Source organism: Harpia harpyja, chromosome 11 (genome assembly GCF_026419915.1).
Source record: "Harpia harpyja isolate bHarHar1 chromosome 11, bHarHar1 primary haplotype, whole genome shotgun sequence".
Classification (NCBI taxonomy): Eukaryota; Metazoa; Chordata; class Aves; order Accipitriformes; family Accipitridae; genus Harpia; species Harpia harpyja.
The window spans coordinates 36,103,874-36,130,345 of record NC_068950.1 but is presented as its reverse complement, the minus strand read 5'-3'; the positions used below and the strand labels follow the sequence as shown (position 1 = coordinate 36,130,345).

The 26,472-nt window shown below is 52.6% G+C and overlaps 2 protein-coding genes and 2 long non-coding RNA genes across 5 annotated transcripts; 2 read left to right on the top strand and 2 right to left on the bottom strand.

Moving 5' to 3' along the window:
• Window positions 1–186: 186 nt before the first annotated feature.
• Window positions 187–7,786, top strand: PDZK1IP1 (PDZK1 interacting protein 1). The gene is made up of 4 exons (XM_052801961.1): window positions 187–633; window positions 4,480–4,588; window positions 6,546–6,644; window positions 7,187–7,786. The coding sequence occupies exons 1-4, from the start codon at window positions 561–563 to the stop codon at window positions 7,257–7,259; spliced, it is 354 nt and encodes a 117-aa protein (XP_052657921.1). The 5' UTR covers window positions 187–560; the 3' UTR covers window positions 7,260–7,786.
• LOC128148282 (uncharacterized) lies at window positions 1,070–11,612 on the bottom strand. 2 transcript variants are annotated; one of them, XR_008237246.1, is made up of 4 exons: window positions 10,513–11,612; window positions 10,234–10,366; window positions 2,310–2,466; window positions 1,070–2,207 (listed from the first exon to the last, which is right to left on the bottom strand). It is a non-coding gene; the product is annotated as an uncharacterized LOC128148282 (long non-coding RNA). The 2 variants fall into 2 exon arrangements; XR_008237245.1 differs by having other exon boundaries at window positions 1,070–2,466.
• Window positions 11,613–15,252: 3,640 nt separating this feature from the next.
• Window positions 15,253–24,041, bottom strand: LOC128148279 (cytochrome P450 4B1-like). Its single transcript, XM_052801958.1, has 12 exons — window positions 23,742–24,041; window positions 22,700–22,841; window positions 21,948–21,992; window positions 21,139–21,266; window positions 20,582–20,706; window positions 20,336–20,487; window positions 20,024–20,130; window positions 19,022–19,212; window positions 17,495–17,628; window positions 16,960–17,024; window positions 16,158–16,240; window positions 15,253–15,515 (listed from the first exon to the last, which is right to left on the bottom strand). Exons 1-12 carry the CDS (start codon window positions 23,925–23,927, stop codon window positions 15,347–15,349), a joined length of 1,527 nt encoding a protein of 508 aa, XP_052657918.1. The 5' UTR covers window positions 23,928–24,041; the 3' UTR covers window positions 15,253–15,346.
• LOC128148284 (uncharacterized) lies at window positions 19,567–20,970 on the top strand. Its single transcript, XR_008237247.1, has 3 exons — window positions 19,567–19,670; window positions 19,900–19,981; window positions 20,883–20,970. It is a non-coding gene; the product is annotated as an uncharacterized LOC128148284 (long non-coding RNA).
• Window positions 24,042–26,472: the final 2,431 nt, after the last annotated feature.

The window sequence follows — 26,472 nt, the reverse complement described above, 5'->3', positions numbered from 1 at the left end:
TGTTAATGACACTCGCTGAAAAGAAAAGAGCAAGGAAGCGAGGGGGGCAGCTTCCCGCATCCCCAGGACCTGGGGTCCCGCGGGGTGGGAATGGATGTCAGAGCTGGGGCATCGCTGGAGCCCCTGGCTCTCCCGCTGCGGGGAGGGGGACTTGGGAGACACCCCGGTCCTGTGCAACCACGTTCCCCAAGCACCGCAGCCATGCTGGGGAGGAGGTTGACCCATCTGGTCGTCGTTTCTTCCTCCTGGGCCGATGCGAATGTTTTGTGGCTGAGTCCCCTTCCACGCCCTAAAGGGACTGTCAGGTTCAAGTCACCGTGCCCCAAATTCCCCGCCAGCCTCCGCGGGAGAAAGAAAGAGGCACCTCCTTCCACCCCTGCCCGCAGCAGGATTTGAATAACCAGGTGTGAACATCAGCCTCCCTCGTTAATACGTTTGATAATTGACCAAGCCGCTCATTCCTGTGGGAGGGCGGCGTGCCCAAGCGCAGCGCCCTGCGAGGAGGGGCCGCGATCGGCTGCTCCTCCGCTCCCCGAGAGCCCACGGCCCTGCCTGCCGCCATGCCTGCCCGCTGCCTCCTCCTCCTCCTCCTGGGGCTGCTCCTGGCGTTGGAGCCTGCCTGCTGCCAGGAAGGTAAGTGCAGGCAGCTGCCTGACCTCCCGGGGAAACTGAGGCAGGGGGGAAGGCAGGAAGGTGCGCCGAGACACGGGCAGGCGGGAGCTGCTCCGTGGGGTGGCTTCGGGGACAAGGGACAACCGTGGAAGAGCCTCTTGGGAAGAGAAAAAACATCCCAGCTCCTGCCTGAGCTTTAGCTCCGGCTTCACATCAGCGGGCGATGGGGACGGGTGGGCGTCCGGTGGGTTGGGAGGTCTTGCCGGAGCCGGGGCACGGAGACTTTCTACCTGTTTTGCCAAAGGCTAAAAGTGCCGTCCGAGGTTTATTTCTCCTGCTTACACAGAGATAAAGCAGCTCTGATTTACCTCTGGTAGGACTGTGCACCGAGATGAGTAATCTGTTTTCTTAAGGTTGTTTTTTTTTTCTGTCTGTCTTCCTTCTCGCTCTCGTCCCTGGGTAAGCGTCACTCCCCAAGCTCACAGGTTTTCCTGTTAATCTGTAATTTTGATCATTGCTGAGGTGAGGGAGCAAATATCTTCCTCTGCAAATTGCCCTCCCGTTCCCCTCCCGAAGACTGAATAGAGAAACTTCCTATGGCCAGGGCATTATTTTTAGGAAATTTGTGGAAGGACTTGTCTAACGCTAGAAATAATGAGGAGTAATTAAAACTCATCTGATGCTGCCAAAGTCCTGGAAAATTCCCTCCCCCCTTCTCCTTCTGATGCCCCAGCCCTGACCTCTCTTCCTGTATTTGTTTACCAACTTGCTGAGGATTTAACAGTCTGGGGTCTCCACTGTCAGCAGGATTGAAAGTTTTGCTGTTGCCTGGAAAGAGAAAAAAAAAAAGCCTTTAATGACAGTTCAGAGCCTGGCAGAGCTTCCTCAGAGAGTGGAAAACACAGGGGCCAGCCGATGCTTTCCAAGCACTCAGGGAAAATGTATCAGAAAGCAGATCTGTGTCTTCAAACCAGCCGTTGAGCATGGAAACGGAGTTACAGCACGTGCAAGGGCTTATATTGGCCTCAGCACTTCCCTCGGTCTCATTTGTAGCTGCAGATGCACAGACACACGTCTGTCGATGTGCAGACCCCACATTGCTTACTCTGGCTTAGAAGATCTTGCTCGGGAGAGAAAAACCCACCATTGCCGTGGGGCAAAACAGAGAAGAGGTGGCAGAGCCCAAGGAACTGACTGTCCTGGGAGGGACATCCCTGGTAAAGCATTTTTCCAGCAACACAGTCCCATTTCCACAAGCGAGACTCATCCTTTTGGCCATCCCTCCTGGCAGGGCAGCAAGGTGTGCTCCAGTGGGGCTCCAGCCAGGCGGTGCCCCCCAGGGCTGCCATCCGCATACTCACTCCCTGAGAAGATGCTATCAAGCTCTTGCTTCAGACTGGTTCCCATGCCTCCTTTCTTATGCCCACGCAAGTTCCCCATGCCCACGGGGGTATTTCAGCCCGATGTGGAGGCATTAGCTGATTCCCCTGCCATCTTTGTCTCCCCTTGCAGCCAGGCTCTACGTGGTCTCTCAAAGCCAGAACTGCTTGGTTTTGGTTTGGTAGTTTTCCTTTTGGCTTTGGATGCTCTGAAATCTGGTGGAAACAGCTGTCTGAGTAAGGTTTGGTTTGCAAAACCAGACAGTACCTCCTGAGCATGGCTGCTCGGAAGATGTTTACTACCACTTATCTTCTCACCTCCTTTGCTTGAAGATCACGAGATGCAAATTTGGCGATTTCAGTCATCGCTGACTTCATTCCCCGGTTGACCTTGAACTCCCTTAACCCCAGCAGAAACCTCACCGAGGGTTGGACCCGACCATCCCCTCCTAGGCTTAGGCTGGAAACCCTGGCCCTGGCAGGAAAAATAAACCACAACTAATAAATAATTGTGGCTGAGATAACAGCCAAGGGCAGAGCGAGGGAGGACGCAAAACAGGCCAAAGCTCAGCCTGGAGGCAATAGGTGTGTTTGGGGCTGCACCCACGGGGGTGGTGGGCAGCAGGGGCAAGAGCATCTCCTGCCCATCAGGTGGGGCAGGAGGGGACCAAGCTCTGCTCTTCCTCACTGCCACCGCCCCCCTGCTACCCCCACCAGCAGTCTGCTGATATGATGGGATTTCAGCCAAAACATGCTGATACAAGAGGGAATTTCTGCCTGAATTCCTCCCGCTTGAGTATTGCCCCCAGGACCTTGCAATAAACATGGCAAGTGTCTCTGTGGGGAGGTGGGGGGAGCTGAAGGCCGTTGTTCCGGGCTGCTCTCCCGGCCGCTCGCCCGGGGGTGCCACCACTTTCCGGACTGGCACAGACAGTGAATCAGTTGGCCAGGCCGATTTCACTTCCAAGAGGAAAAAAGAGCTTTGTTTTGGTGGTGGTTTTTTTTTTTTTTTTTGGTTTTGGGGTTTTTTTTAAATAAAAGCCTCTTGCAGTAAGGATTCAAGGAGCTGGAAGCCTTAACAAAGGACAGTCCCCCTCCCCAAAACCAGAGGAAGGAGATGAGGACTGTCAGCAGTAGCGGAGCCAGCATGGAGCTGGCTGTGGATGAGGAGTTCGCACACGTGGACCATACAGCCCACCTTTATTGCCGTTAGTAAAGATTATTTGCTGTTTATAGCAGAGATTTGTCTCCCATGAGACAGATGAAGTGTTCAGCTAGCATAAAGCTCCCCATTCAGATTGAAGTACCAATGCACTCATCCTGGGGCAGCTCTGCTTTGTGGGTGCCAGTGGCAGGGACTGGGTCCGAGGTTGATGCTGGGGCTGGCGGGGAGCATCCTCCACCTGCCCCATCTGCCCACGCAGAGGGACCTCGCCTATGTGCAAGGGTTGGTGTTTCGATGAGCAGAAAGAGGAAAAGCCGTGCCTGAATAAAGTAGTAATTAAATCCTGAAGGGATTTGTCCGCATGGACAACGTCTCCTTTTGGTGCTGATGTGAATGCTGATATTCAGGACAACACTTAAGGATGGGGTTAAATACATCTGAGTACTCTGTTGCTTAAAAGCCATTGGGAGGCGAGGAACAGCCGCCCCAGCAAGGACTGGGACAAGGTTTCCTCTTCTCATTGCCGTGCCCTTGAGATCTTCCCGCATCCAGGAATATGTCTCACAGCCTTCCTGCCCGTGGCTGCATCACCTCTTGAGCCCAGCTAGAGAAAAATGAATCTATGAAGCCATCCATCCCACCCTGGGGGAGCCAGGGATGCCGTGGTCAGCTCCCCATCACCCACCACCACCTCCCGCCAGCCCTGCCTGTCCTTTCACTGGAGGCTGTTGCTCTGAACACTTCAGCCTTCAATTTCCCATCATAAATCAGCTTGCTGCTCTGGAAACTTGTTGAACAGTAGATTTTACTGAAATCCATGCCAGCAACCGTTTGCTGTGAGAATGACACTGTCCCTGTTGTGGGATCCTTATTTTACTGGGCAGTATTTGGAATATAATGTGGGAACAATGTCTGTGGCATCTGGGGATGGAGAATAAACAGTTTGCTGAAGCCCCTCCACCTTCTTTCCCCTGCCACTTTGGGCAAACATCCTCCCTCCATGTCCCCCAGCCCTTTGTCCCCCCACCTCAGAGTCATCTGTGCCCCACTGCATACATATATATATATATGTGTATATATGGGGTCCCAAAGCTGCAAGGTACCATGCTCCACATGCAAATGCCAGCAAAACTGCTGTTCTTTGCACTTTATTTCATTGCTGTTGCCCAGGTAAGCCAGCCTGGATTAACAGCAACATGCTTTGCTCGGCTTTGCAGGACGGAGCTTTTGGCTGGACGTTGCTGAAGCTGGATGGGAGAAGCTTGGCGAAGCAGATAAAGCCTGAGGACGTATTTCTAACATGTGTCCTCTTTTTTTCTGCAGCCCGGGGCAGTCTCCAGCCATGGTCGCAGGGTGTCATCGCAGTGGTTGTGTTTCTAGTCCTGGTGGCCATCGCTTTCGTGGTCAATAGGTTCTGGTGTAAGGAGAAAGTGTAAGTGTGGGAGCCCTGGGGGGTGCTTTGGGTTGGGCTTAGCTGCCTCCGCATGGGTCACTTCCAGCCGCCTCTGTCCCCGTGCCAGGGCTGGGAACACCGTGATCACTACTCCAGGAGCCAGGCGGGGAGAGCAAAGACTGCCTGTCCTGGTCTCCGCTCCCTGTTACTTATTGCCAGATGCGAGCATGCACCGTCCATCCCTGCTGCTCCCGGCGCAGGGCCACCCCCAAGCAGAGCACTCCGATGCTGCTGTGAGGAAGAGCTGTGCTGGGGATGGGAGAGCTGCAGCATCATGGCTGGTTTATGTGGGCACTTGTCTCAAGGGGCTGACCTCAGCCTAGTTTCCTACAGATTTGGGGGTGCAGTTCCCGGGTGCATTATTTCTATGGGAAAACAAGCCCAAAACAGCTTAATTTGCAAAGCTGACCGAGCCAAATCAGCAGAAGGCACCGGGAAGAGCTGGGAGAAGAGGAAGGTAGCTGAGCCGTGGCAGCACTCTCTGCCTGGAGCCCATGGCACAGGCGCCTAAGGTGGCCTTAACCATCAGAAAAAAGCTCTGTGGGACCGGTTACCTCTTGGCCCGCTGCTGGCTGAGCAAAGCCACAGGCTGTTGCTCCTGCTCAGGCTAACTGGCTAAGCTGCAGCAATATGATCTTGAACCTGAGCTCAAAGTTAACAGGGGATGAAGAGCAAAAGTGCCCTATAGCCCAGTTCCTCTGCACTGGTGCTTTGCACCCAAAGTTGCTGGAGTCTTTTTGTATCCACACATCCCTGCAGCCTCTTCAGGCTGAGGAGGTGGAGATTTGGGGTGTACCCCAAAGTTCAACAGGTCGGCTTCTGCCCCAGATGCATTTAAATGGGGCCCTTTGGGATGCATTCAGGGCCAATGCATAATGCAATATGTATACCTATATGTATTTATATGGCCTGATTTGCAACTGTAGTCTTTGTTTCCCAAAGAGGAACCTTTGTCCTCAAGCTGGAGGAGCCCCCAGCCCATGGAGTGGGAGGCAGGGATGGTGTTTTCCACCTCTGCCCGTGCCCGGCTGCCTCTTCCCAGCCCAGAGGCAGAGGATGTTGAGAAGGCTTGAGGCGGAGGATGGTGGCTTGTTTTAATTAATCTGGCCTCTCTTCAGAAGAGCGGGCAGCGAGGCTCGGCAGCCTGGCGCACTGCCAGCTCTGCGCTGTCACTGTGACAGCAGCTATCAGCTCAAACCGTTGCCTGTTTATGCCAGTCTGTTCCTCGGAAAAACCTCTGAAATTGCCCTTGGCTGAGCGCTGGAGGAGGCAGGGATGTGCGTGAAGGGTGGACCTGCACCCACCCTCCGCAGCTAAACCCCCCCTGGCGCCATTTGGGTCATGGGCTTGCTCCAGAGCCGTGCTTTTAGGCTCCGGCTAGGTCAAACACCTGGTCCCTGCCCCATAGTTCCTTCTGCGAGTGATCCAGACTCGCATCTGAGAGAAAGCATCTCAACTTTGCACGCGCGGACGTGCACACGAGCACCCCTCCTGCCCCAGTGCTGTGGCACTGGCAGACCCTCCACGACATTTCTCTTGGTGTCAGTTGGGACCCATAGGGGACTATTTTGCAACAGATTACCTAGAAGGAGACTGGAAAAACCAGTTAACAGGAGAAAACAATCCCATGTATTGACAAATGAGTCTTGCTGACTGCCAGCCAGTCACTGGGAGTACCAGCTCCAGAGACAGGGGCTGGCACTGGATGTCCAGGCACGGTCCCTGCAAACCTGCCACAAGGGTGTCTCCCCTCGCTCATGTCCTGCTGGGAAGGGGGCTGAGCTGGCTGTCCAAGGCCAGGATCACACAGCCAGGTCCCTTATTGCCTCTGTAGTGTCGGAGCAGTACCTTCCTCTCTGCCATCACCATTGCGAGCTACTCCCCGGCATGACCCCTCCATTGCTCTGTCTCAGCTCCTATCTTCTCCCCCTTCCAGGGAAAATGTGGAGACAGCGGTGAGCGTTGAGGACAAGCAGGAGGCTGTCATGTCCAATGGCCATGAAGGGAGATACCTAACCGCTGCAGCTGACTTCAGGTGAAGGACTTGCTCAGACCACCTTCCCATGGCTCCCAGGCTCTGTTCCGTTCCCCCGGGGACAGCTCAGACATGCAGAGCCATGGTTTCTCCTACTCGGGGTCTCACATGTCCCATGCACCTGGTGTGTGGTCTTTTATTCTCCACAGGGCTAAGGGGAAGGCATGAGGGAGTATCCCCTCCTCCCCAGCCTCTCCCCATCCCTGCAGTTGAGCCCCATGGTCCATCCACCACCTTGCAACCTGCTACACCACATTTTTCTTACACTACATCACACCTTCCAAACAGAGGAAACCACCCGAAGTGGCCATAGGTCACCACGCAGATGTTGACTGTCAAAACAGCCCTCGCTAGAAATCAGAGCAATTCCCACCCCGTGCTTGGCTCTCCTCCTGGCAGAGGGACCCCTCCTGCCCTCCCCACCTCACCCCTCGCTCAATGCACAGCCAGCACCAGCAAAGGTCAGGGCCCCAGTGGTGGCTTTGGGGTGGCTGGTCTTGCTGGAGGTGAGCTCACCGCCGTGCTTCTCCCTCCCGACACAGGTCCAAAGAGAGCCAGCACGCCTATGAGAACACCCTGGAGCCCGAGGAGAGGGTGATCACCACCGCCATGTAGCAGGCGCTCCGGCCAGCCGACCTCCTTCCTCTTCTCACTTTGCTTCCCGCTGTTGTGATGGGCATTTTTGCAGGGACCCTCTGCACCGGCATCCCCGGCGTGCAGCGGCTCCCCGACCTCTCCACGGCACCACCAACTCCTGATCTTTTTCCCTTCCCACCTGCGGGACGTACTCTTCTGCCTCGGGGGCTGGTGTCCACGCTGGCATCGGTCCCCAGGAGAGGTCTGGAGGTGCCACCTCTCCTGCCTGGAGGTCACCCCACCTGGGTGGCAAGGCTGACGTCCCCAGTCCCAGGGGGGTGCTGACCTGCTCCAGACGTGGAGGGGTCCCCGCTGGGTGCCTAGGACCTCCCCACACCCCCAGCCACTCTCGGGGGAGCTGCTGATGGAAAACCCGCTCCCTTCTCCCCATTTCACCCTCCTTTTTATGACCTATACCGTGCATTTTAATGTTAGAACAAACCTCCTCCCCTGTATATATCTTCCCTGTGAGCAGTAAAGAGAATTGTTGCCCCTATGACCGCAAAGAGGGTCATTTTGCTAATCACCCAAAGGACTTTCTGGCATCTCGCAGCGCTCCCAGCCTTCAGGCAGTTCGGGAAGGGAAGGACATGGGGAAGGTGGCATGGGGGTGGGAAGGGTGCTTAGACAGAGGTCAGCACCCCCATCTCCCCCGTGATCCCTCCTGGATAGGTTCCATCTCTTATTTCCTCACTCGGATGAAGCCAAGAGTGCTTTTGTGTGTGTCTGTGTGTCAAGAGGGGAGAGAAAAAGGTGGAGCATTTTTTTTGCTCAGCATTTGGGCTGCCCAAGAGCCACAAAGGACCTTACGGGGAGGTGAGCATCGTTTACCAGATGGGGAAACTGAGGCACGGCACCAACCCAGCACTTCCCAGCACTGGTTAACAGGTGAAAGGCAGTGCTCCCTGAATCCCACTGGCCACAGGGCACAGACCCACAGCCAACTGCGGACCATTCCCAGGGCTGGAGGCTGCAGATGGCAATCACCTACTGGTGTTGCCAGGATGTGGCTGGGTGCTGCTCCGGGGCAGTGCTGGCTCTCCTTGGGGCAGCTGGCCGTGGTGCAACTTGTTCCTGCCAGGCTGTTCATTAACCAGGGTCCATTTTTTGCTGTGGCAAGGACAGCGCTGGGGCCACCATGGGAGCAAGGAGCGCTCCCAAGCCATGGTGTTTACAGATTGAAATGAGAGACCTGTAACGCCGTGGCATTCCCTGGGACGTCAGTTGCCCAAGTGGTGTGCAGGGTTGTCCCCTTGACCAGCGAGGAAAGGGTTAAGGGGCTCTGCAATCAAAGGCAGCCCAGGGACTGCAAGTGGAGCAGGACTGGAAGGGATGGGATGGGGGGTTTATAAGAGGGGCATTTTTAGCAGCCCCTGGGTTTGGGGGGAGCAGGGTGGTTTGGGGTCTCTGCTTTGCTTGGGGTGGTGCAAATGCAAGGGGGAGGAGGTGGCAGGAGGAGATCAGGTGCCTGAGCCACCTCTTGCTCTCGCTTTCTGCTGAGCATCGAGGCAAGGGGAAATGTTAGATTTGCTGTGAAACAGCAGCTGTGAAGGGTTTGGATCTGGGGGGTGCCCTGGCCTCTGCTCAGGAGGTGCTTTGGAGGCTCATTTGCAGGCAGCGGTGCCAGAACCGGGCAGAGGGGCGTTGGGGCTGGAGGTACCTCTTTGCCTCTCACTAGCAGAGCTCCTGCTCTGTGTGTTTCAACCCTGAACGGGCTTTCCTGCTGCAAGGGCTGTTCTCTGCTCCTCTGCGCTTGCCAGTGACCTTAAAAACCCCAAGCTTGTCCTGGAGGAGGTGCTGCCCAGCACGGTGCAGGCAGCAGGCTTCTTCCCAAGGCAGGGGCTTGCAAAACACCCTGTTTTCCTACAGCACCAAACCCTGATGATATTCCCCAAAGTGAAAATATGACAGTCCTGGTGGGGAGCTCAGCCCAAAACAGGCCGCTTCCCACCGCTGGGAACTCTCTGGGATAGAGTAGGGAGCTGGAGCCGGACCCTGGTACCACCACTCGCCGTGAGCCACCGTTTCACTTCCCACAGGTGAAGCTGTTGATGTCTCTAGTGGGTGGTGACACAAAAATCTGGGCATGGGAGTAAAACAGGAGCCTTCCAGTAACAGACCCGCCCTGAGAGGCAACTCTCAGAAAAGCCTCATGTCGGCAAGTATTTCGAAAATTCCCTCAATTGAGAAATCATGGCTCCAGTTGAGGAAATTGCATGGGGGTAGAAGAAAACAGGCAGAAGGGTTGGAGGGGTCAAGCCCTCGGGTTCAGAGGCACGACAGCTGCCGTCCCCAGCATCACGTCAGAGCTGTTCCCTTCTACCACCTTCCCTTGGGCAGCTGGAGGCTGAGCCAGCCCCAGGCTGGGACCTGGACCTCCCCACTCGTGCCCCTGATGGACGCTGCTCCCCTGACTTTTCTCTCGCAGGTGCCGAACGTCACGCCGGTTTGGAAAAAACAAGACCCCCGGAGTTCAGTGGTAATGCTTTGCTCAGCAGGGTTTAAGGAGGATTAGTCATTGCATGTTCCCGCTGCATCAGCACTTGGGTTGGGGGTGTGGCGAGAGGAGGGGAACCCATTAATTTTTACCTCTTGGTTGCAAAAGGAGTTAGAAACGGCATCCTTATAATGAGTAACAGCGGGAGTTTATTCCCTGCCCTGTGCACACCCTGAATATGTGACGAATGCCGGAGTCATTCCCCTGGCAGTGCCTGGATGCGGGTTTGGAGTGGAGGTGTGCTGGGGGATCAGTGGGTCCCTTTCCCCATGGATCCCTCCTGCAGTCATAGGTCCAAGCAAGCAGAGGGATGGGGCTTTACCGCTGCACGTTTTGGGCTAGCCCAGGAACCTTGATGCTTGGCCTCATCCCAGCCAGTGCCCCTTCAGAGTTCATTTTCCCAGGGAAAACATCTTTTGCAAGAGCCACTGTGTTACCTCACCAGTGGGACCTCACCTCCGCACAGTCTGTGATGCCGTCCTGCCTCAGTTTCCCTTGTCCGTCAAGCACGACCCAAGGCTGGCTGTGTGAAGCGGGCTGCCTTCCCGCGAGCCGTGCAGCTGGCTCATGGCTGCTTCTCAGTGTGATCCTAAAAAGAACAAAAGGAAGCGAGCATAAATGAAATTTATTGTTGGAAAATCTTAATTAGATTTTAAGCCCCAAAGGGAGAAAAGTGAGGTATTATCTGACACAGCTAATGAGTGTTAAGGGTCCATTGTTATATTTCTTGTTTACCTTTCTGTTCTGGCTGATACGGCCCGGATCCTCGCCTGTACTGCCATAATTAGGATATCTCATCTCTCGCTGATAGGGTCGGGGATGCTTTTTAAAGCACAATGCTGTCTCATCCCTCCCCGGCAGGATGAGCGTGATCGGGAAGGCAACTTCTGGCATCCCGATGCTTGCACCCGCTGCGTTGACCCTGTGAGCTGGGGGATGGCCTCCAGAGCCAGGGCTGTACCTGATAGCCCCCAGGTGATGGGCACCTCCGACAGCCTCGGTGACCCATCTGAAGGGCCCTGAACCAACTTGCCTGGGGCCCAAATCCTCCCCAGCACCTCTCTCCATGCAGCACAGGGGGTGACCGTGTCCTCCACAAGTCGCCCCACACCCACCGGTGAAGGGGAAGGACACCCGTGGGTACCCCATCCTACCCCTCACTCTGTAATGTCAGTATCTCTGAAGCTTGGGCTTCAGGAAGACTTTCAGGGTTGGGACCTGCTGTGGACAGGATAGTCTCCTTTTGGGCAGAAGATATTCAGGGTGGTCTTTTTGCATTACCACCTCGTTACAAGATGTATCGCAGCTTTCCCTTATGGCCTAGGAGGGTGCAGCTCATCTCTTGGACCCCCAGATAACAGGGTGCCTTTACTCTGATGCCTCCCTCATGTCTCCTGAGGCTGTTTAGCCATGGAGGTTTAAGATGTTTCTGTTCCAGCTGTGACCACAACCCTGGAGCAGCTTGGGCAGGTAGACACCTTCCGTATAAATTTTTCCAAGGTAGTTTAATTAAAGACTTGCTGTATGAAGGTAAACTGCTGCTGGAAGGACCACCAGCTCCAGCCCTGGGCCCAAGCAATGTAGCCTGGGGTTTATGTCCTGGCATTGGGCACCTTGACACCCAAGCGATGTGATTTGGATCTCCAGAAGCAAAAAGGGAGCCTGTCCCACCGTTGCGGTCCTTTGAGCCAGGGAAGGAGCCCAGCCACCCAGGTGGGAGCCAGGAGCGCAGCATGTAGGGGTGGCTGTGTGTGGGCAAGGGGGCTGCAAAGTTTTTGGTCTCGATTCAAGCCACTGAAAGCCAGAAGTAAAATACCATCCATTGTTGGTTTATACACCCGTAGTAGCCAAACAAACATCCCCGGAGCCTGTCCTTATCGCTTTATTACACCTGCTAGAGTGAATAGATTAAAGAGGATGGGGGAGGGGGGAGAAAGCAGAAGAATCCAGCAGAAAAACTGGGTTTTGGGATTGTTAATTATTCTCTGGGGTCTCTAATCTTTAACTGGCAAACAGCATCACTAACTGTCTTAAAACCCCTCCTGGAACATCCTGATAATAAGCCATCTGCATGAAGGCACCCCGTTATCTGCCCTCCTCCAGCCGCCTGTGACATGGCTGGAGTGGGAGATAATGAATGTGTGGTGTGTAATAACGACACGTCATTCATGATTATCGGCCTGATACCCAACCTTTTAGCTCCATTGTTTGTGCTTCAAAAAAAGAAGAAAAAAATAAAAAGAAAAAGAGAAAATAAAAAGGAGGAGGGAAGGAAGAAAAAGGGGAATTTTTGGTGCTATGGGCTGTCCCGGGGTCCCCAAAGTGTCTCCTTGCCAAAGGGGCTGGCTCTCATAGCATCTCCCGGAGGGTTTGGTGGTACCCTGCAAGGACTCGCCAGTGGATTGGTGGCTGTTGTAGCCATGGTGATGGAGGGAGAGTCGAGACGGCGCAGAAATGTCACTGACTGGCAGGGAAACATTTGGGGCAAATGCTTGGGCGATTAGATCTGTGTCACAGGGTGCTGCCCGGCTCCTTGCGCTGCTTTTTGCTGCTCTTGAAGCTGTTTAGTGGTGGCTTGGCAGAGGAGGTTATCTCAAACATGTTGCTGTCCAGAAACTGCCAGCATTTGAAGGCAGGGGGGATGTTTGGGTTGCCCGGTTTGACCTGGATAAGCTGAAAATGGAAGAATTTTCTCCTGGTTGCCACTGCGTTACGGCTCTGCAATGCATCGGTGCTGCGAGATCTTCCCCCAAAAGCTTTGGTTCTTCAAACTGCAAACCTGGGTTAAGCGTGATTCTTAACAAGGAGGAGACTTTAAACTGTTTGGCTCAGGTTACCTCAATTATTATCAGAACTGCCTGGAAAAATGATCCTTTTTTTTGCATTAAAAAATGACAGTAGTTTCTCCTCTCTTTCCCGAGAGGATTTCCCAGAGTGGTTTCCCCAGGCAAGGTCTCCGCTGGAAGTGGTTAGGGTTTGGCCATTCGTAAGAGTCAGAAGGACTCTTGGAAACCAAATAAGCAGCCTCGGTCATGGCACTGAGTAGGGTGATGGCCTCAAAACACAGGGTTGGGAGGCCAAGCAGGGCATCGTACAGAGACAGGGATGGGCAGCAGACGTGGGTCCTCATCAGATCTAACTATTCCTGCTCTGGCCTTATCCCCCCACACCCAAACTGGAAGATGCCATGGGGACATCGGCAAGTGCCACCTACTTTCCTTTGCAACCCACTACTAAGGAGACTGGGCTGGGTCTTTGTGGCTAAGCGCTCCCCAAGCTCATTGCTTGCACCACAAGCCGGAGAGTGGATGAGCAGAGCTGCAAGGCGGCTTGCTTGTTCCCAGATGGGTGGCTGAAACGTCCGACAAATAGGGCCAGTAATGAAAAGCTGCATCAAACTGCTGCCCTCCAACGGCCTTGCTGCGCTGGAGCTGGGGAGGAGGACAGCTGGAGTCCCACCTTTGAGACCAGCCTGAGTCCAGCAGCAATGCAAGGATGGTGGCATCAGCACCTACACAGCCTGCACCCAGTCTCTTCCTGGGGTGAGAAGGGGAGGGAGTGGGGAGAAGAGGAACTCCATCTCCAGCTGCCTTGCAAAATAAATACAAGCTGCACCTTGCTGGTTATTCACAGCATCCCTGTCCCGTTAGGTACCGAGACAGCCAAAACGAAGGTCCAGATCCAGCCCTAGAGGAGTCTTGTTTCTCAAATTGAGGATGCAGCAGGCAGCGGACAAAGGGAGCAGGGGGCCGTGGGGGTTTATTCAGATGGGGAGATGCTCAGATTTGGCTGTCCTGGTCTGGCCGTCAGCAGAGGTGAGCTACCCAGACAGACGGACAGGGTTTGGCTATGTTAGTGCCTGCAGTGATGCTGGTGATGCTATCACCTGAAAGCTGGACAAACAGCCTTGTCTCTCACCATGGCATGGCGTGTGTGCAGCCCTCCATGTCTCAGTTTCCCCTGATGCCTGCTGAATGCCCCGGGGAACTCGCAGTGACAAGCTTTCCCTGTGCTGTGAGTAGTACCACCATCATGTGGGGACCGTGACGGAGCAGTGCCTGCTCTGCTGCCCCGCACAGCTGAGGGTGGGGATGGGGACTGGGATACTCCCAAGGATGGGGCCCATCAGCTGCCCTGCTGGGCCTGGCCATGCTCCCTGCCATGCCCAGGGTGTTTTGCCAGGGACCAGGGAAGGCTCTGGGTTTTTCTGCGTCTCCCACTGCCACCTAGTGATCCATTTCCCACCCCGGACCTGCAGCTCACCCAGATGGTCCCCCTTGGTCTGGGAGCCCACCTATGGCTGATGCTGGGACGAGGGCCTGCAGCGGTTCCCTGCACCCCCAGAACAGCCCGACGCCAGGGCCAGCACTCACCTGCACCCCTTGGGCAGCTCACTCATGTGCTGAGTGGTCAGTTCTCAGCCTCTGCAGAAAAGGGCTTGAGACGGACTTGTGCTCCCTCTTGAGACTTTTTTTTTGCAAGCTGATTTTGTTCTTGCCACCAGCATTTGGGAGGGGGTGTGGTGATTTCTGTTTTGCTTTGTTTGACCTCAGATCATTTCAGTTGCTTCCTTACCACAGAAACTCCCAGAGGCAGAGGTGAGGGCTTGGTGACCCATGGCACAGGAGGAGTGGAAACAGGCTCCTCAGCCTCAGCAGGGTGCAAACCCACTGAAACAGCCCTTGCGGCTTGAGAAAACACTTGCAGGGCTGCACCCTTGGGCACAGCCTTGCCTATGGGCTGCTGGGACTCATCCTGTACCCCCCCGGCCCCCCAAATGCAAAGGAAGCCAAACCACATTAGAGCAGCAGCTCCACAAGGCTTTATTCTCATTTCAGCGAGGAGGATAAGGCTGATCACATGTTGTTTTCGGTGCAGCGAGTGCTTTCTCCAGGTTAGCTGGTGATATGTCTCTGCGCTGGCTCCTGAGCACCCTCAGCTCAAGGAAGTTCAGTGCCAGGGCAGAAAAACCCGCTGGCCTTCATCTCTATAATGGCAGGCACGGTGCCTGCCCCAGAACAGGTTAGGGGAAATAATGCGGAGGGTGGTGCGTGGGGATGCAGTGTGGCTGTGGGGAGGATCTCTCCTGCCCTGGCTCACCCAGGCTGGAGGCAGGGAAGGGTTGTTGTGCTCGGGCAGCGGCCAGGCTTTAGACAGCCGTGCAAACCACGCCGGCGTTGTTCGCTGCCGTGCCTGAGCGGGGAGCTGGCAATGGTGCAAATACGCGGGCGGGTGACAGAAGTCCCGCCAGGCAGCGTGCAGGTTGGAGGTGAGGAGATGAGCGGGACACGGAGGCTGCCCGTGGAGGTGGAGGCTGAGTCACAGCCGTGCTGTGAAACCCCCTCGGCAGTGCTGCTCCCCGTGCAAGGAGGGGACCTGGACCTGCTGGGTTCGGGGTGTGCGCGAGGTGGCTCAGCGTGCCCCCCCGGAATGGCAGCGAGGGGGGGGTTAATGTGGGAGAGGTCTGAGGTAAGCCAGGGTGGGTCTGTTTGGTGTCCCCCTCTTAAAGCTCTGGGTGGAGGGTGGTCCTTGGGAAAGCTCTTGCTTCCTGCTGTGGTACCCCCTGGGATCAGTGAATCTTCTTCAAATGCAGGTGGAGCCCGTTCCTGGACTTGAGGATGATCTGCTGTGTCAGTGTGGGAGGCATGGACGGGTTGGGGCAGAGCTCGAAGCGGAGCAGGGTCAAGGCCAGCGCTACTTTTATCTCATTCATGGCAAACTGCTGCCCGATGCAGTTCCTGGAGAGAGGATGACAAATGCCGCAATTGCTGCCTTCATCCCCGACCACCCCTGAGCTGGGCTCAGCCCGTGTGCGAGCTGGGGGACCTCCAGCTGCTGCGAGGATGATGCCACATCTTACCTAGGAATCCCCTGATGCTCCACCAAAATGCACCTAGCTCTGCTGTGGGGTATTGCTGTTTTTTATTAATAAGCATTGAAAAAAGGTATGAGAGAGAGAGAACCAGGGCTTACTTCACTAGAAAGAGCGGCATGGATCCAGCTAAAGACCCAGACACCTCAGAAAGGTTATTTTTGGCTCTGTGTGGAGTATCTATCTCCTCTTGCAAGTTACCGAGACCTCGGTATCCTGGATTTGTGTATGAATACAGCATGGGGACCACAGAGACTTGGACCCGGTTTGGCTTTGAGGTGCACTGAGGATTCACCCTGAAACAAGGGAGCCTGTGTTCCCAATGCAGGCAACAGAAAATGTAAACATCTCCACAAAGCCACAAGAAAAGTGTGTGAAACTCTACCGTGACCACAGAGCTTGGGGTGTGGGAAATGCTCTGGAGCATTAGCTTCAGGAGCTCGGCTCTGAGCTAGGTCTCCCATGCAAGGCAACCTACGGGGAAGGAGAGAGATGAATGATGTCCCACCTGGATCCAGCGGAGAAAGGTAGGAAAGCGTGGGAGTGCCTCTGTGCTGAGTTCTCTGGAGAAAACCTCAGGGGATCATAAATCTGTGGGAGAAACAAAGGCTGTTTGGTCAGTGTTTGGTCTGATATGAGCAGCAGAAGGTTCTTTCCTGGTCCCCAAGGTAGGGCTGGATGTGGCCTCTGCTGCTCCTGGGGGAGCTGCAGCTGACAGGCATCTGTCTACAAAGCCACTGGGTGGATGAGAAGAGGACGTTGGTGGCTGTGTGGATCTTCATCTTGGAGATATCCAGATGACCCACTACAGCACCCAAGATGCCTGCAGGTGTTTTATCATCCATGGCAGCAATGATCAAGTCAGACTCCCTCCAGTCCAGAAACGCTTGATCCTGGCTCTCCAGACAGCCACTGGAGAGAGGCAGCTGTGCACCCTACTTCAGGTTTCCCAGCTATTTCTTTCCTTGAAGCCTCTAAGATATCAGCTTCAAATCACACACTGCCTGGAGGGCTTGGGACTTCTCATACCACGCTGGGACCTAAGTCTATCCAGGGTAGCTGAAAGCAGTCTGAGTAGATCTGTGTCACCATGCATAAAGATAGACTATTCAACATCCTTTCCCAGCACTTTGTCATGTCCAAAGCCTTTGGGATGTTTGGTAACTTCATTGAACTTTGCATTTAGATATGGATTGTTGGAACAAGAGGGAAAGAAAACATGGCAGGGAGTCACAGGCTGCCTTGTTCAAGGGGAGTGGATGTCTGAGCTCAGAGATCATCTTCCTTTTCTTGTTATAAAGGTGAAATACCTCAGGGTCCTCCCACACATCCCGGTTCCTGTGAATAGCAAATATGTTCACTCCAACCTGGCAGCCTGTAAAAGAAAAATGGAAAAAAGCTCATGACACCTCAGAGTGAAGACCCAGGAGAGGTGTTTCCCTCCCTGGGCTCTGTAGGGGCTGTTGCAGGAGATCTGGCAGGGCTGATGCCCAGCCTGTCCAGGCAGGTCACCTCCTGAAACCCTCACATGGAAGAAACAATGGCCTCAGAGCTGGGCCCCATTTTGGTACCAGTGGCTGAACTTTTACTCTTGGCCAGCAACAACACTCTGCAAGTCCCCTTTGAGCTCTGTGAACCCCCACGGTGCCCTGGAGCATGTCCTTGGACTCTTTCTGGCCACCCTTCTGGGCTCACTGTGATGGCAAGCTGTGGTGGCTCTGTACAGCCCTTTGGAGAGAAAAGAGAGACTGGAAACCCCACCAGCCCCCCGTCCCCCAGCAGCTCTAGCAAGGATGCCCCACTTCTCACGGACAGCAGCATGAAAGATGAACAAACTCAACAGACCTGCTGGCAAGCTGCGTCCATCGGGAAATGTGACAGGTTTAGAGAGGTATCGGGACACAGAAGGAACCGGTGGGAATAGACGCAAGCTCTCTTTGATGCACATTGTGGTGTAAGTCATCTTCTGAAGGTCCTCCCTGAAAGCAAACCAGGGGGTCAGGCTGTGTTTGAGTGACAGCAATGGGAACACCAGCAGCCACAGCCTGTGCTGCACACTGGGTGGACTGGATTGCCATGTCTCCCATCTTCTGTCGGGGTTTCTCCTTCTCCTAGTCCTCCCTTTGCTGCCAGCATTGCTACGTGAAAAGCAAAATGCCCCAGTGCAGATGCAATATAAGGTAGATGAAGTTTCCTTCTCAGGATCATAGAATCACAGAAGAATTTGGGTTGGAAGGGACCTTTAAAGGTCATCTAGTCCAAACCCCCTGTAGTAAGCAGGGACATCTTCAACTAGATCAGGTTGCTCAGAGCCCTGTCCAACCTGACCTTGAATGTTTCCAGGGATGGGGCATCTACAACCTCTCTGGGCAACCTGCTCCAGTGTTTCACCACCCTCATTGTAAAAATTTCTTCCTTATATCTAGTTGAAATCTACCCTCTTTTGGTTTAAAACCATCACCCCTTGTCCTATCACAAGGCCCTGCTAAAAAGTTTGTCCACATCTTTCCTATAGGCCCCCTTTCAGTACTGAAAGGCTGCAATAAGGTCTCCCCAGAGCCTTCTCTTTTCCAGGCTGAACAACCCCAACTCTCAGCCCTTCTTCATAGGAGAGGTGTTCCATCCCTCTGACCATTTTTGTGGCCCTCCTCTGGACACGCTCCAACAGGTCCATGTCCTTCTTATGTTGTGGGCCTCAGTGCTGAACACAGTACTCCAGGTGGGGTCTCAGAGGAGCAGAATCACCTCCCTCGGCCTGCTGGCCACGCTCCTTTTTATGCGGCCCAGGATACAGCTGGCCTTCTGGGCTGTGAGCACACATTGCCGGCTCATGTCCAGCTTTTCATCCACCAGTACCCCCAAGTCCTTCTCGGCAGGGCTGCTGTCAATCCCTTCATCCCACAGCCTGTCTTGATACCAGGGGTTGCCCCGACCCAGGTGCAGGACCTTGCACTTGGCTGTTGAACCTCATGAGGTTCACATGGGCCCACTTCTCAAGCTTGTCCAGGTCCCTCTGGATGGCATCCCATCCATCAGGCATGTCAGCCACACCACTCAGATTGGTGTTGTGCAAATTCGCTGAAGGTGCGCTCGATCCAACTGTCCATGTCATTGATGAAGATATTAAACAGTACTGGTCCCAATATGGACCCCTGAGGGACACCACTTGTCACCGATCTCCATGTGGACATTGAGCCATTGACCGCTACCCTCTGGATGTGACCATCCAACCAATTCCTCTTCCACTGAACAGTCCACCCATCAAATCTGTATCTCTCCAATTTAGAGAGAAGGATGTTGGGGACTGTGTCAAAGGCCTTAAAGGATAAGTGAAAAGAGTTCAAAGTAAAGGAATAAGAAGTCCTAGCTCACCACTCAATGGTATCTCGGTCTCCCAAGATCCCCTGGATCTCCTCCCTGCACCGTTGCTGGTACTCTGGGTATAATGACAGGCAGTAGAAAAGCCAGGAGATCCCGCTGGCCGTGGTATCATGACCTGCAAACATGAACGTGTCCACCTCGGCACGCAGGTCCTCATCGGATAGCCCAACTCCATTTGCATCCTAACAAAGAGGAGAGTATATCTTTCTTGAGTGCACATTAATAGCACTTGCTCCTTTGGGTATAAAAAGAACCCTGGATGATGAAGAAGAAGGGCCCGATTTGGTGTCTCTTGTATCTCCCTGTACATCAGGAAGTAAGCCAGTAGAAAATATATCCAATATATGTGAGACCTGCTGATTACCGACTCTGTAGTCAACAGAGCTACAAAGTTGGGCTTTGTTGGGATACCCAATCCCAGCCCTTCAGAAGGACACCCTATTTGATCCCCTACCACGGGTCCCTATTACGTTTTTCAGTAGTTTGGTTTGGATGACTTTTGTTTCAGATTGAGACACAAAAGAAAGCAGTGGCTCCAGAAGGACAGAGTGAGCACAGCATGTGTCTCCTTCCTGAACACCAAAAAGGCAGCTTCTGTCCAGAGTATCTGAAGACGTGTGTGAAGGTAAAACTACAGAAGGTAAGAAACAAAACCTCTTAAGAGGACTATAGCCATGGTGACCTCCTTGTAACCTTTTCAAAGAACCCATTCTTCTCTGGTTTCTGACAGCTAACTTATTTTAAACTATTAATGTGCTCAGTGAAAATGAACAAGGAAGATGAAAGTCTGTCTGAGTTTTGTATGTTCAGTCACTGCATCTCACACATTTGTATTTCCTTCCCTTTCAATCCACCTTTCCCTGAGCTAGGAAATCTGGAGTGGGGAAACTTGCCAGCAACTCCAGTCAGGGGTGATGAGCTCCCTGCTGATCCATCCTCGGTGCCAGGCAGGTATGTTCTTTGGCATTTGATATGATTATTTCAAACACTCACCTTGGTACAAAGAAGAATGTCCAGAAAATCCAGGTGTCTCTTCTTCTGGATCTTGTCAAGTTCCTTCTCACTGGAGAGCAACATCTTTCTTTCTTTTATTATCTTATCTGCGTAGAAGAACGATCAATGTTAGATGTGTCCTGCCCCTCCAGAGAGCTCGTGTAGTTGTGTGCTTGATCGGCAGCTTGGACTCTGTTGAATGTGTAACCCTCTGGCCAGTGCATGCTGCAAACCCCCTCCAAGCTGCTCCAGATGCGAGTGGGGGAGAGGTTCAGCTGGGAGGCCGGGCTGGCGAGAAAGGGGCAGAAATACCTGTGTGGGCGTGGGCCAGCTTGCAGGCATCCCGAAACTCACGGCCTTTTTGAGTCAAGTCATAGAAGACGTCCTTGTAAGAAAAAATCTGGATTCTATTGCTCACGAGGTAGCTCAGGTCATAAACAGCTCTGATATAATAGTCTGAGTTGCTGGAAGGAGACCAAGGTTAAAGCTGGTGTTAGCAACATGAGTGGGGAAACAGTAGCACTTGCTTTCCCAGAATTTGAAAGCTTAGGCACTGACCTCTGAGTCTGACAGTTGGTATTACAACTGAAGGCGCATTTCATGATGCTGTCTAGCGTCATCAAGCTAATGTCTTGAAAGAGCTCCACTGACTTCCTCTCTGTGTTCTTCTTTTCCCATTTATCCTAGTGATGGAAACAGGGGTAAGGAGATACAGACTACCATCTACGATCAGGTCATATTTTCCTGTCCCTCTTCCCAGATCCACACTGCTAATTAGTTTCTTTTCTGCAAGCAGAGGCCCTAGTTCACTATATATTCCATGAATCTAATCAACTCTTCTGTGCATTTCTTTTTCCAGGTTTACCATTACTGGGCTAGGGAAGGATATTCTAGCAGTGATTGATTTTACTGGAAAGCAGATGGAAGAGAGAATAAGTGGAATGGCCAGAGGAATGCGAGCAGAGCAATTTCAGAACTTCAAAACTACCCAAAAAGTTCAATGAAATTCTAGGAACCATCTAAGTCCAATCTCTTTCCCTCAGTCATTCCCAGACCTGATTATTTTTGCTGGTGCACAGCTGAAAGGTAAAAGTAGCAGGGGTGGTGATTCTTACCAGCATCACTTTGACCGATTCTGACATCAGGGCCACATAAGATTTCAGCACATCGTAATGAAAGGCTGGTGTGAGCAACTTCCGATGCTGGAACCATTTGGTTCCACCCAAGTTCAGCAGTCCCTGCCCTGGAGACACAAACAGCAAAGGCGCAATTGGCTCCTCCAGACTCTGATCCCGGCTCTGACAGCCTTACTACTGCTTTTGGCCAAGCACAGACTAACATGCAGGATCTGGGGGGGAGAAAGTTGGTGGTGGAGCCTTTTCTCCAGTCTCTCTGAGGCCGTTCACAGCAGTGCTACTTGGATGGAGGAGAAGCATGCCCACGTGTCCTTCACTGCAACCAGCTGTGCACACCTAATCTACCCTGAAACCAAACCCCTGATGGCAGAGTCACAGGACTTGCTCTCTCAGATGGGTTTTTCTGCCCCAAATGAAATACTTGGGTGCCTTTTGCAGCACACGCTGACAGTTGTTAGCAGGACCCTGGAGGGCTACCTCAAAGCTGCGTGCAAGCCATGAACCTCCCTGTCCTTGGTGTGTCTCACCCCAGTTATCCACGGTAGCATTCAGTCCCTGAGCAAACTGAAGGTTGCTTTGTGAAGTCCAGGGTGTGTGATCCAAGGCAAAGCCACCTGATGTGCTCCACGACTAGGTGGACATCACTGGTACTAATGCTCAGACTCAAACAAACTCTAATTTGCAAGCCCTGGTTTTAGAACGGAAGAAAGCAAAATAAAGGAAGACAAGAGAGAAGCCGCTGAAACGTGCAATACAGCTGAAAGGGATAATGGAAGAGAAAGACTTACCAATCCAGGGAACTAAGAATTTGTAGGGTACATCAGACTTGCTATCTGTAAAACAAAGTAGATACCAAAACAGTATGAATGGCTAATGAATTCAACATAATAAAAAAGAAAATTCAAGATAAATTGACATTAGAGTTCGTCCTCTAAATCACAATGTGGAACTAGTCTCTTTTCAATGTGTAAAATACTCTAACACTAGAGGTAGAGTTTAAAAGCGGTCTTCTACATGTATGACCTTAGTGGACTTGAGAAAACCAGAGAAAGGTATAATGAAAATTGTGTGTGGAGAACAAATGGCCATGGCAAATCTCAAAGTTGAGATCAACGGCTGGAAGTTACCAGAGATGCCCATGTATGTACCACTCACAGGCATCATGCTCCACAGAAAGGAGCAGAGGAGAAGACTAGAGATGTCTTCTGAGACCCATTGCCATGCCAGCTCACCCACATCACTGGGTTTACTGGCAAACACAGATATTGTGGTGGTAGATGCTGTAGAAGACAGCAAGACCAACAATAATGGAGACAGTGGACTGGGAGGAACAGGCACATGGTCATTATTTTGCATGAGAATACAAACTGCTCCATGAAACCTGGGGCAGGCTGGGAGTCTGCGAAGGGGAGCAAAGGAGGAATTGCAATAGCTGTGAAAAAAGCTGGCAGAGGGGATGACTCCAGGCAAGTTTCCCATGATTCTCTCCGTAGGGAAGTGTCAAGGACATGACTTCCCAAAACCAGATGTAGAGACTTACCTGTTTGGCCACATATGCTTTTGGCATATTCAGGATGGTGGATTACTAGAGAAGGCAGGACTGGTCCAAGCCATCTGGGAAAGGCATAGGGGTATTCTTCTCCCCATGACACGATCTGATTTAATATTTTAGTGGTATTTAACTGCAACGACATTTAAGCAGGGACTGAATTCAGGCAGAAAAAGAGGGACGTGCTGGAGAGAGCAGAGGCTAAACTTGCTGTCTCGTGGAAAGCACATGCAAGACTTCTTCTCCTGGGAAATGGGCAGAGAGTGGGTGGACTTGCCACAGGGAAGCTTTCCATGTTGCAGGTGGAGGAGATGCTGGGCATGCCAAAGGGACTGTGCGCAGGTGGCAAAGCTGCCTGAGCCACCAAGTCCCTGCAGCACAAGGCAGCTCCATGGAGAGTCCCTAGCTGGGGCCCGGCTGCAGTTGAGCTGTGTTAGGACAGCCTGGGCTCGGAGCGTCTTGGTGTCATGCTTGGGAGCTACTGGTGGCATGGGCAATGCCGGGATGCCCAGTGAACAGGCCAGGGGGGACCAAAGCTGTTACAGCCCTGTTCTCCAAATTCAGCAGTGCAAGGTGGGCATGCAACATGAAAGCAAAAACATTTGCACTATAGAAGGATGAAAATGCTTGCGATAAAATGCCCTGCTTTTGTGGTCATGTCTTCTTAACCGAATGTAGGGGGAGAGACACTTATTGGTAGAAGGTTTAATGCAGAAGAGAGATATTTTATGGTTGCTCATATTTAATAATTTCATGAAAGTCCCAGAAATCACCTAACTCCATGTTTAAGCACATGATCCCAAACAACACGGCTCTGTTTTTTATCAAAACGATGCCCATCTCACATCCAGGCACCCTTTCTGCCTGCCCTGCGAAAGTCTTGGCACTCCCTGTGCGAAGAGGTCCTCTCCTGTAGGAAGCAACACTGGCAGGGGACATGCACAGCCCACCCAGTGCCCCCTCACATCCTGATTGATATCTTCCACAGTTGTTGGGACAAACCCACCCTGACTGAGCCCAGCTACCTCCTTACCAGGTGATTGTGGCCATAGAGCCAGTGTTTCGGGGGACCAGGGAATGCCTCCAGAGCCTTGATGAGTTTCTTCCTCTCCTTGTAGAACTGGGCCACCTTCAGCAGTACGAAGATGACACCAAGCACCACAGAGAGCTGCAAAACGACAGCAGAAGGTCTGGCTATGTTGTCCAGCAGAGATGCCATGCTGGCCCTGTGTCCGAGATGCCTGACACTGCCTTGTCCTCTCCTGCTCCTCCCACGCCCTGCCTGATGGGGAGCTAGTTGCAGGTAAAAATCCTCTCTCTCTTGCTCTGCTAGAGCTGAGCCTGGTGAAGCACTGCTGACAGCAATTTATAGCAGCAGGAACATCACGGTAATCAATGCGTCAGCTTGGCCAGCAGCCCAATTGCCTACTGCTCCCACTCACCCTTTGACCTGCTTCCAGCAACCTGTGGATGGAAGCGGCTTGTTAACAAACAACCTGTACATATTTCCCACTTTCTCTGAAGTCCCGTACGCTCCAGCAGTGAGTGAAAACACTCAGTCATCCATGCCCACGTGGATGAAGCCATAGGAGGGAGTAGGTGAGAGGTAGCCAGGCTCGGGCTCTAGCTGAGCTCTGTGCTGTCCTCAGCCAGTTCAGGTCTGGAAGCTGTTCATCCGCCCATGTGAAGTGAGGAGCAAATGGGCCACCTCTGCCCAACACACGGGTTGGACAGATGCAGCTGCCTTCAGCTGTAAAAGCAGTGCTCTGAGTGACTGCAACATCACACAGCACCTGCTCTCCAAGAGGTCCTACCATAGACAAGCCAGGAGACAAAACTGCTGACCAGAAGACTTGCCGTGGTCGATAGATAAGTCAAGAAGAGGGAGAGCAGCAGAGAAGTAAAATGAGCTGCAGCAAGATTGAGGGCATGTCTAACCTGATAGGGAGGCGTGATGGTAAGGTCATGTTCCCTCTACAGTCCTGGTGAGTCCTCCTTCCCCTGTCTACACGGCATCTCACCATCCTCCAAAAAAGCTCCACCTCACCGCATTTACCTCTCCAATGCGGTGCTTGCTTGGGCCCCAGGTAGGACCCCTTCTAGCAATCGCTGAGAAGATCCTGCTGGTTACCTGGGCTCACATCCCGTAGGCGCAGAAGCCTGGAATGGCTTGGAGGGAATTGCAGGGTTGGTGGAGGACTTGGGCTGGAAGCCTGCCACGTGTGAGTGACTTCCAGGCTAATCCGAAGAGGAGGATCCCTAGATGGGCTGAAAGCATTTCTCATTTGGATGTTGGGATATTATGAGGATCAGATGGGTCATCAGCTGCTGAACCTGGCAGTCTGATGGGCTACTACATAGGGACTGCTGAATTTTGTGGGTGTTTCTCTTCATTTTAACATGTCTCCGAGACAAGGGTCTTCCGATGTTTGGCCACTTTAGTTTTTAGTCTAAATTACACCATGGCCAACTGAAACCCAAGTTTTCTGCTAACAGAGTCATTTTACTGAAAAAACTACTGTTTATCTGGTATTCATTGCTGACATGTATCCTTTTTATAGCAACAGAGACATGGAGTTTGTTGGCTGAAGTGAATCTGCACAAGCCCAATGAAAATATTTAAACTTTTTAGACAGAAAGAATGTATGAAAAAATCTTACAAGACCCACTCTCTGGGAATTACCTGACTCCACAAAAATGTCTGCAAGTTAGTGAAGTGAGTAACTTTTCCCTCAGGTGGCTTGTGGCCTATTAATTAATGATTGCAAAGATGAAGCCCTAGGTACGATTTATATTTGAGTCTCAGGGAGGTGTGAAGCGGCTGCTACAAACCCATGCAAGGGATTGTCGATATATGGCTCATCTGTAGTTATATGTTGCTCATTGCAAGCAGGCTGAAGGTCACGGTGTATGCCAGTTTGGGTGTAGCATGGGAAGGTGCCCAGCTGTGAAAGCTGGACTTATCCTGTCCTCTTCGAGAGAAAAATCAACAGACTGCAGAAATGCTTCGATGTGGTGCACGGCGCTCCTCAGGAAGAAGCACTGTTAAAGCAACTCCCTTTTCACCTGCAATTTTCACACGCAACTTCTCTGAGCTTTCAACCCCTCTTGGGAGGTCACAGTGTAAAGCCCCCTAACTGAGGGCATTTGGGGCAGTTTTACTTTGCATCTGTGCAAATTCCCTTGCTGAAATGCACAACCTAATTCAGCAAGGCTTTTTTTTCTCTTCATGAGTGTGTAAACTAGCGTGTGGGACAGGAATGCTCATCCTGACTCTCCTTCCGACACAGGCACTGCAAGATTACCTGTGGGTCCTTGCAAGGGAGAGGATTTGTCCTCCCCGCTATCAGCTAGAGGATGCTGAGTGCCATACAAAGGCTGAACCTCACAGCTGAATGGATCACAGGGGGACCCTGCAGATTTAGGTGGCTCCACCATCACGTCCTTTGGAGGGATGTTTGACTGTGCATGTCACTGCTTCTGTCTCCTCTTGGAAGTTCAACTACAGATTTGCTGGGTGAACATCTATCCCCCTGCTGACATTAGCCAGTGTGGTATGTGGTCTCTGTCATGTGCATCATCACCTAGTTCTCAGGTGGTGATAAGATAATTTGCAAATGCTCAGGCATGATGTGTTGGAAGTGGCAGTTCTAACAGTAGCCCCTAGCTCCAGCTGTGATGATGTTTCCAGAGCTCCTCATTCACTTCTGGGTTTGCTTCCTGAACTTGGCAGCCTGGACATTTCCACATAAAGTGGGACGAGA

Coding starts and splice junctions, on each gene's coding strand:
- PDZK1IP1 (XM_052801961.1), top strand. CDS start 561: ATGCCTGCCCGCTGCCTCCTCCTCCTCCTCCTGGGGCTGCTCCTGGCG. Junction 634..4,479: donor GCCTGCCTGCTGCCAGGAAG/GTAAGTGCAGGC, acceptor TTTTTTCTGCAG/CCCGGGGCAGTCTCCAGCCA. Junction 6,645..7,186: donor ACCGCTGCAGCTGACTTCAG/GTGAAGGACTTG, acceptor CTCCCGACACAG/GTCCAAAGAGAGCCAGCACG.
- LOC128148279 (XM_052801958.1), bottom strand. CDS start 23,927: ATGGCATCTCTGCTGGACAACATAGCCAGACCTTCTGCTGTCGTTTTG. Junction 20,488..20,581: donor ACCAACTGTCAGACTCAGAG/GTCAGTGCCTAA, acceptor GTCTCCTTCCAG/CAACTCAGACTATTATATCA. Junction 17,629..19,021: donor GACCGAGATACCATTGAGTG/GTGAGCTAGGAC, acceptor GTTTGCTTTCAG/GGAGGACCTTCAGAAGATGA.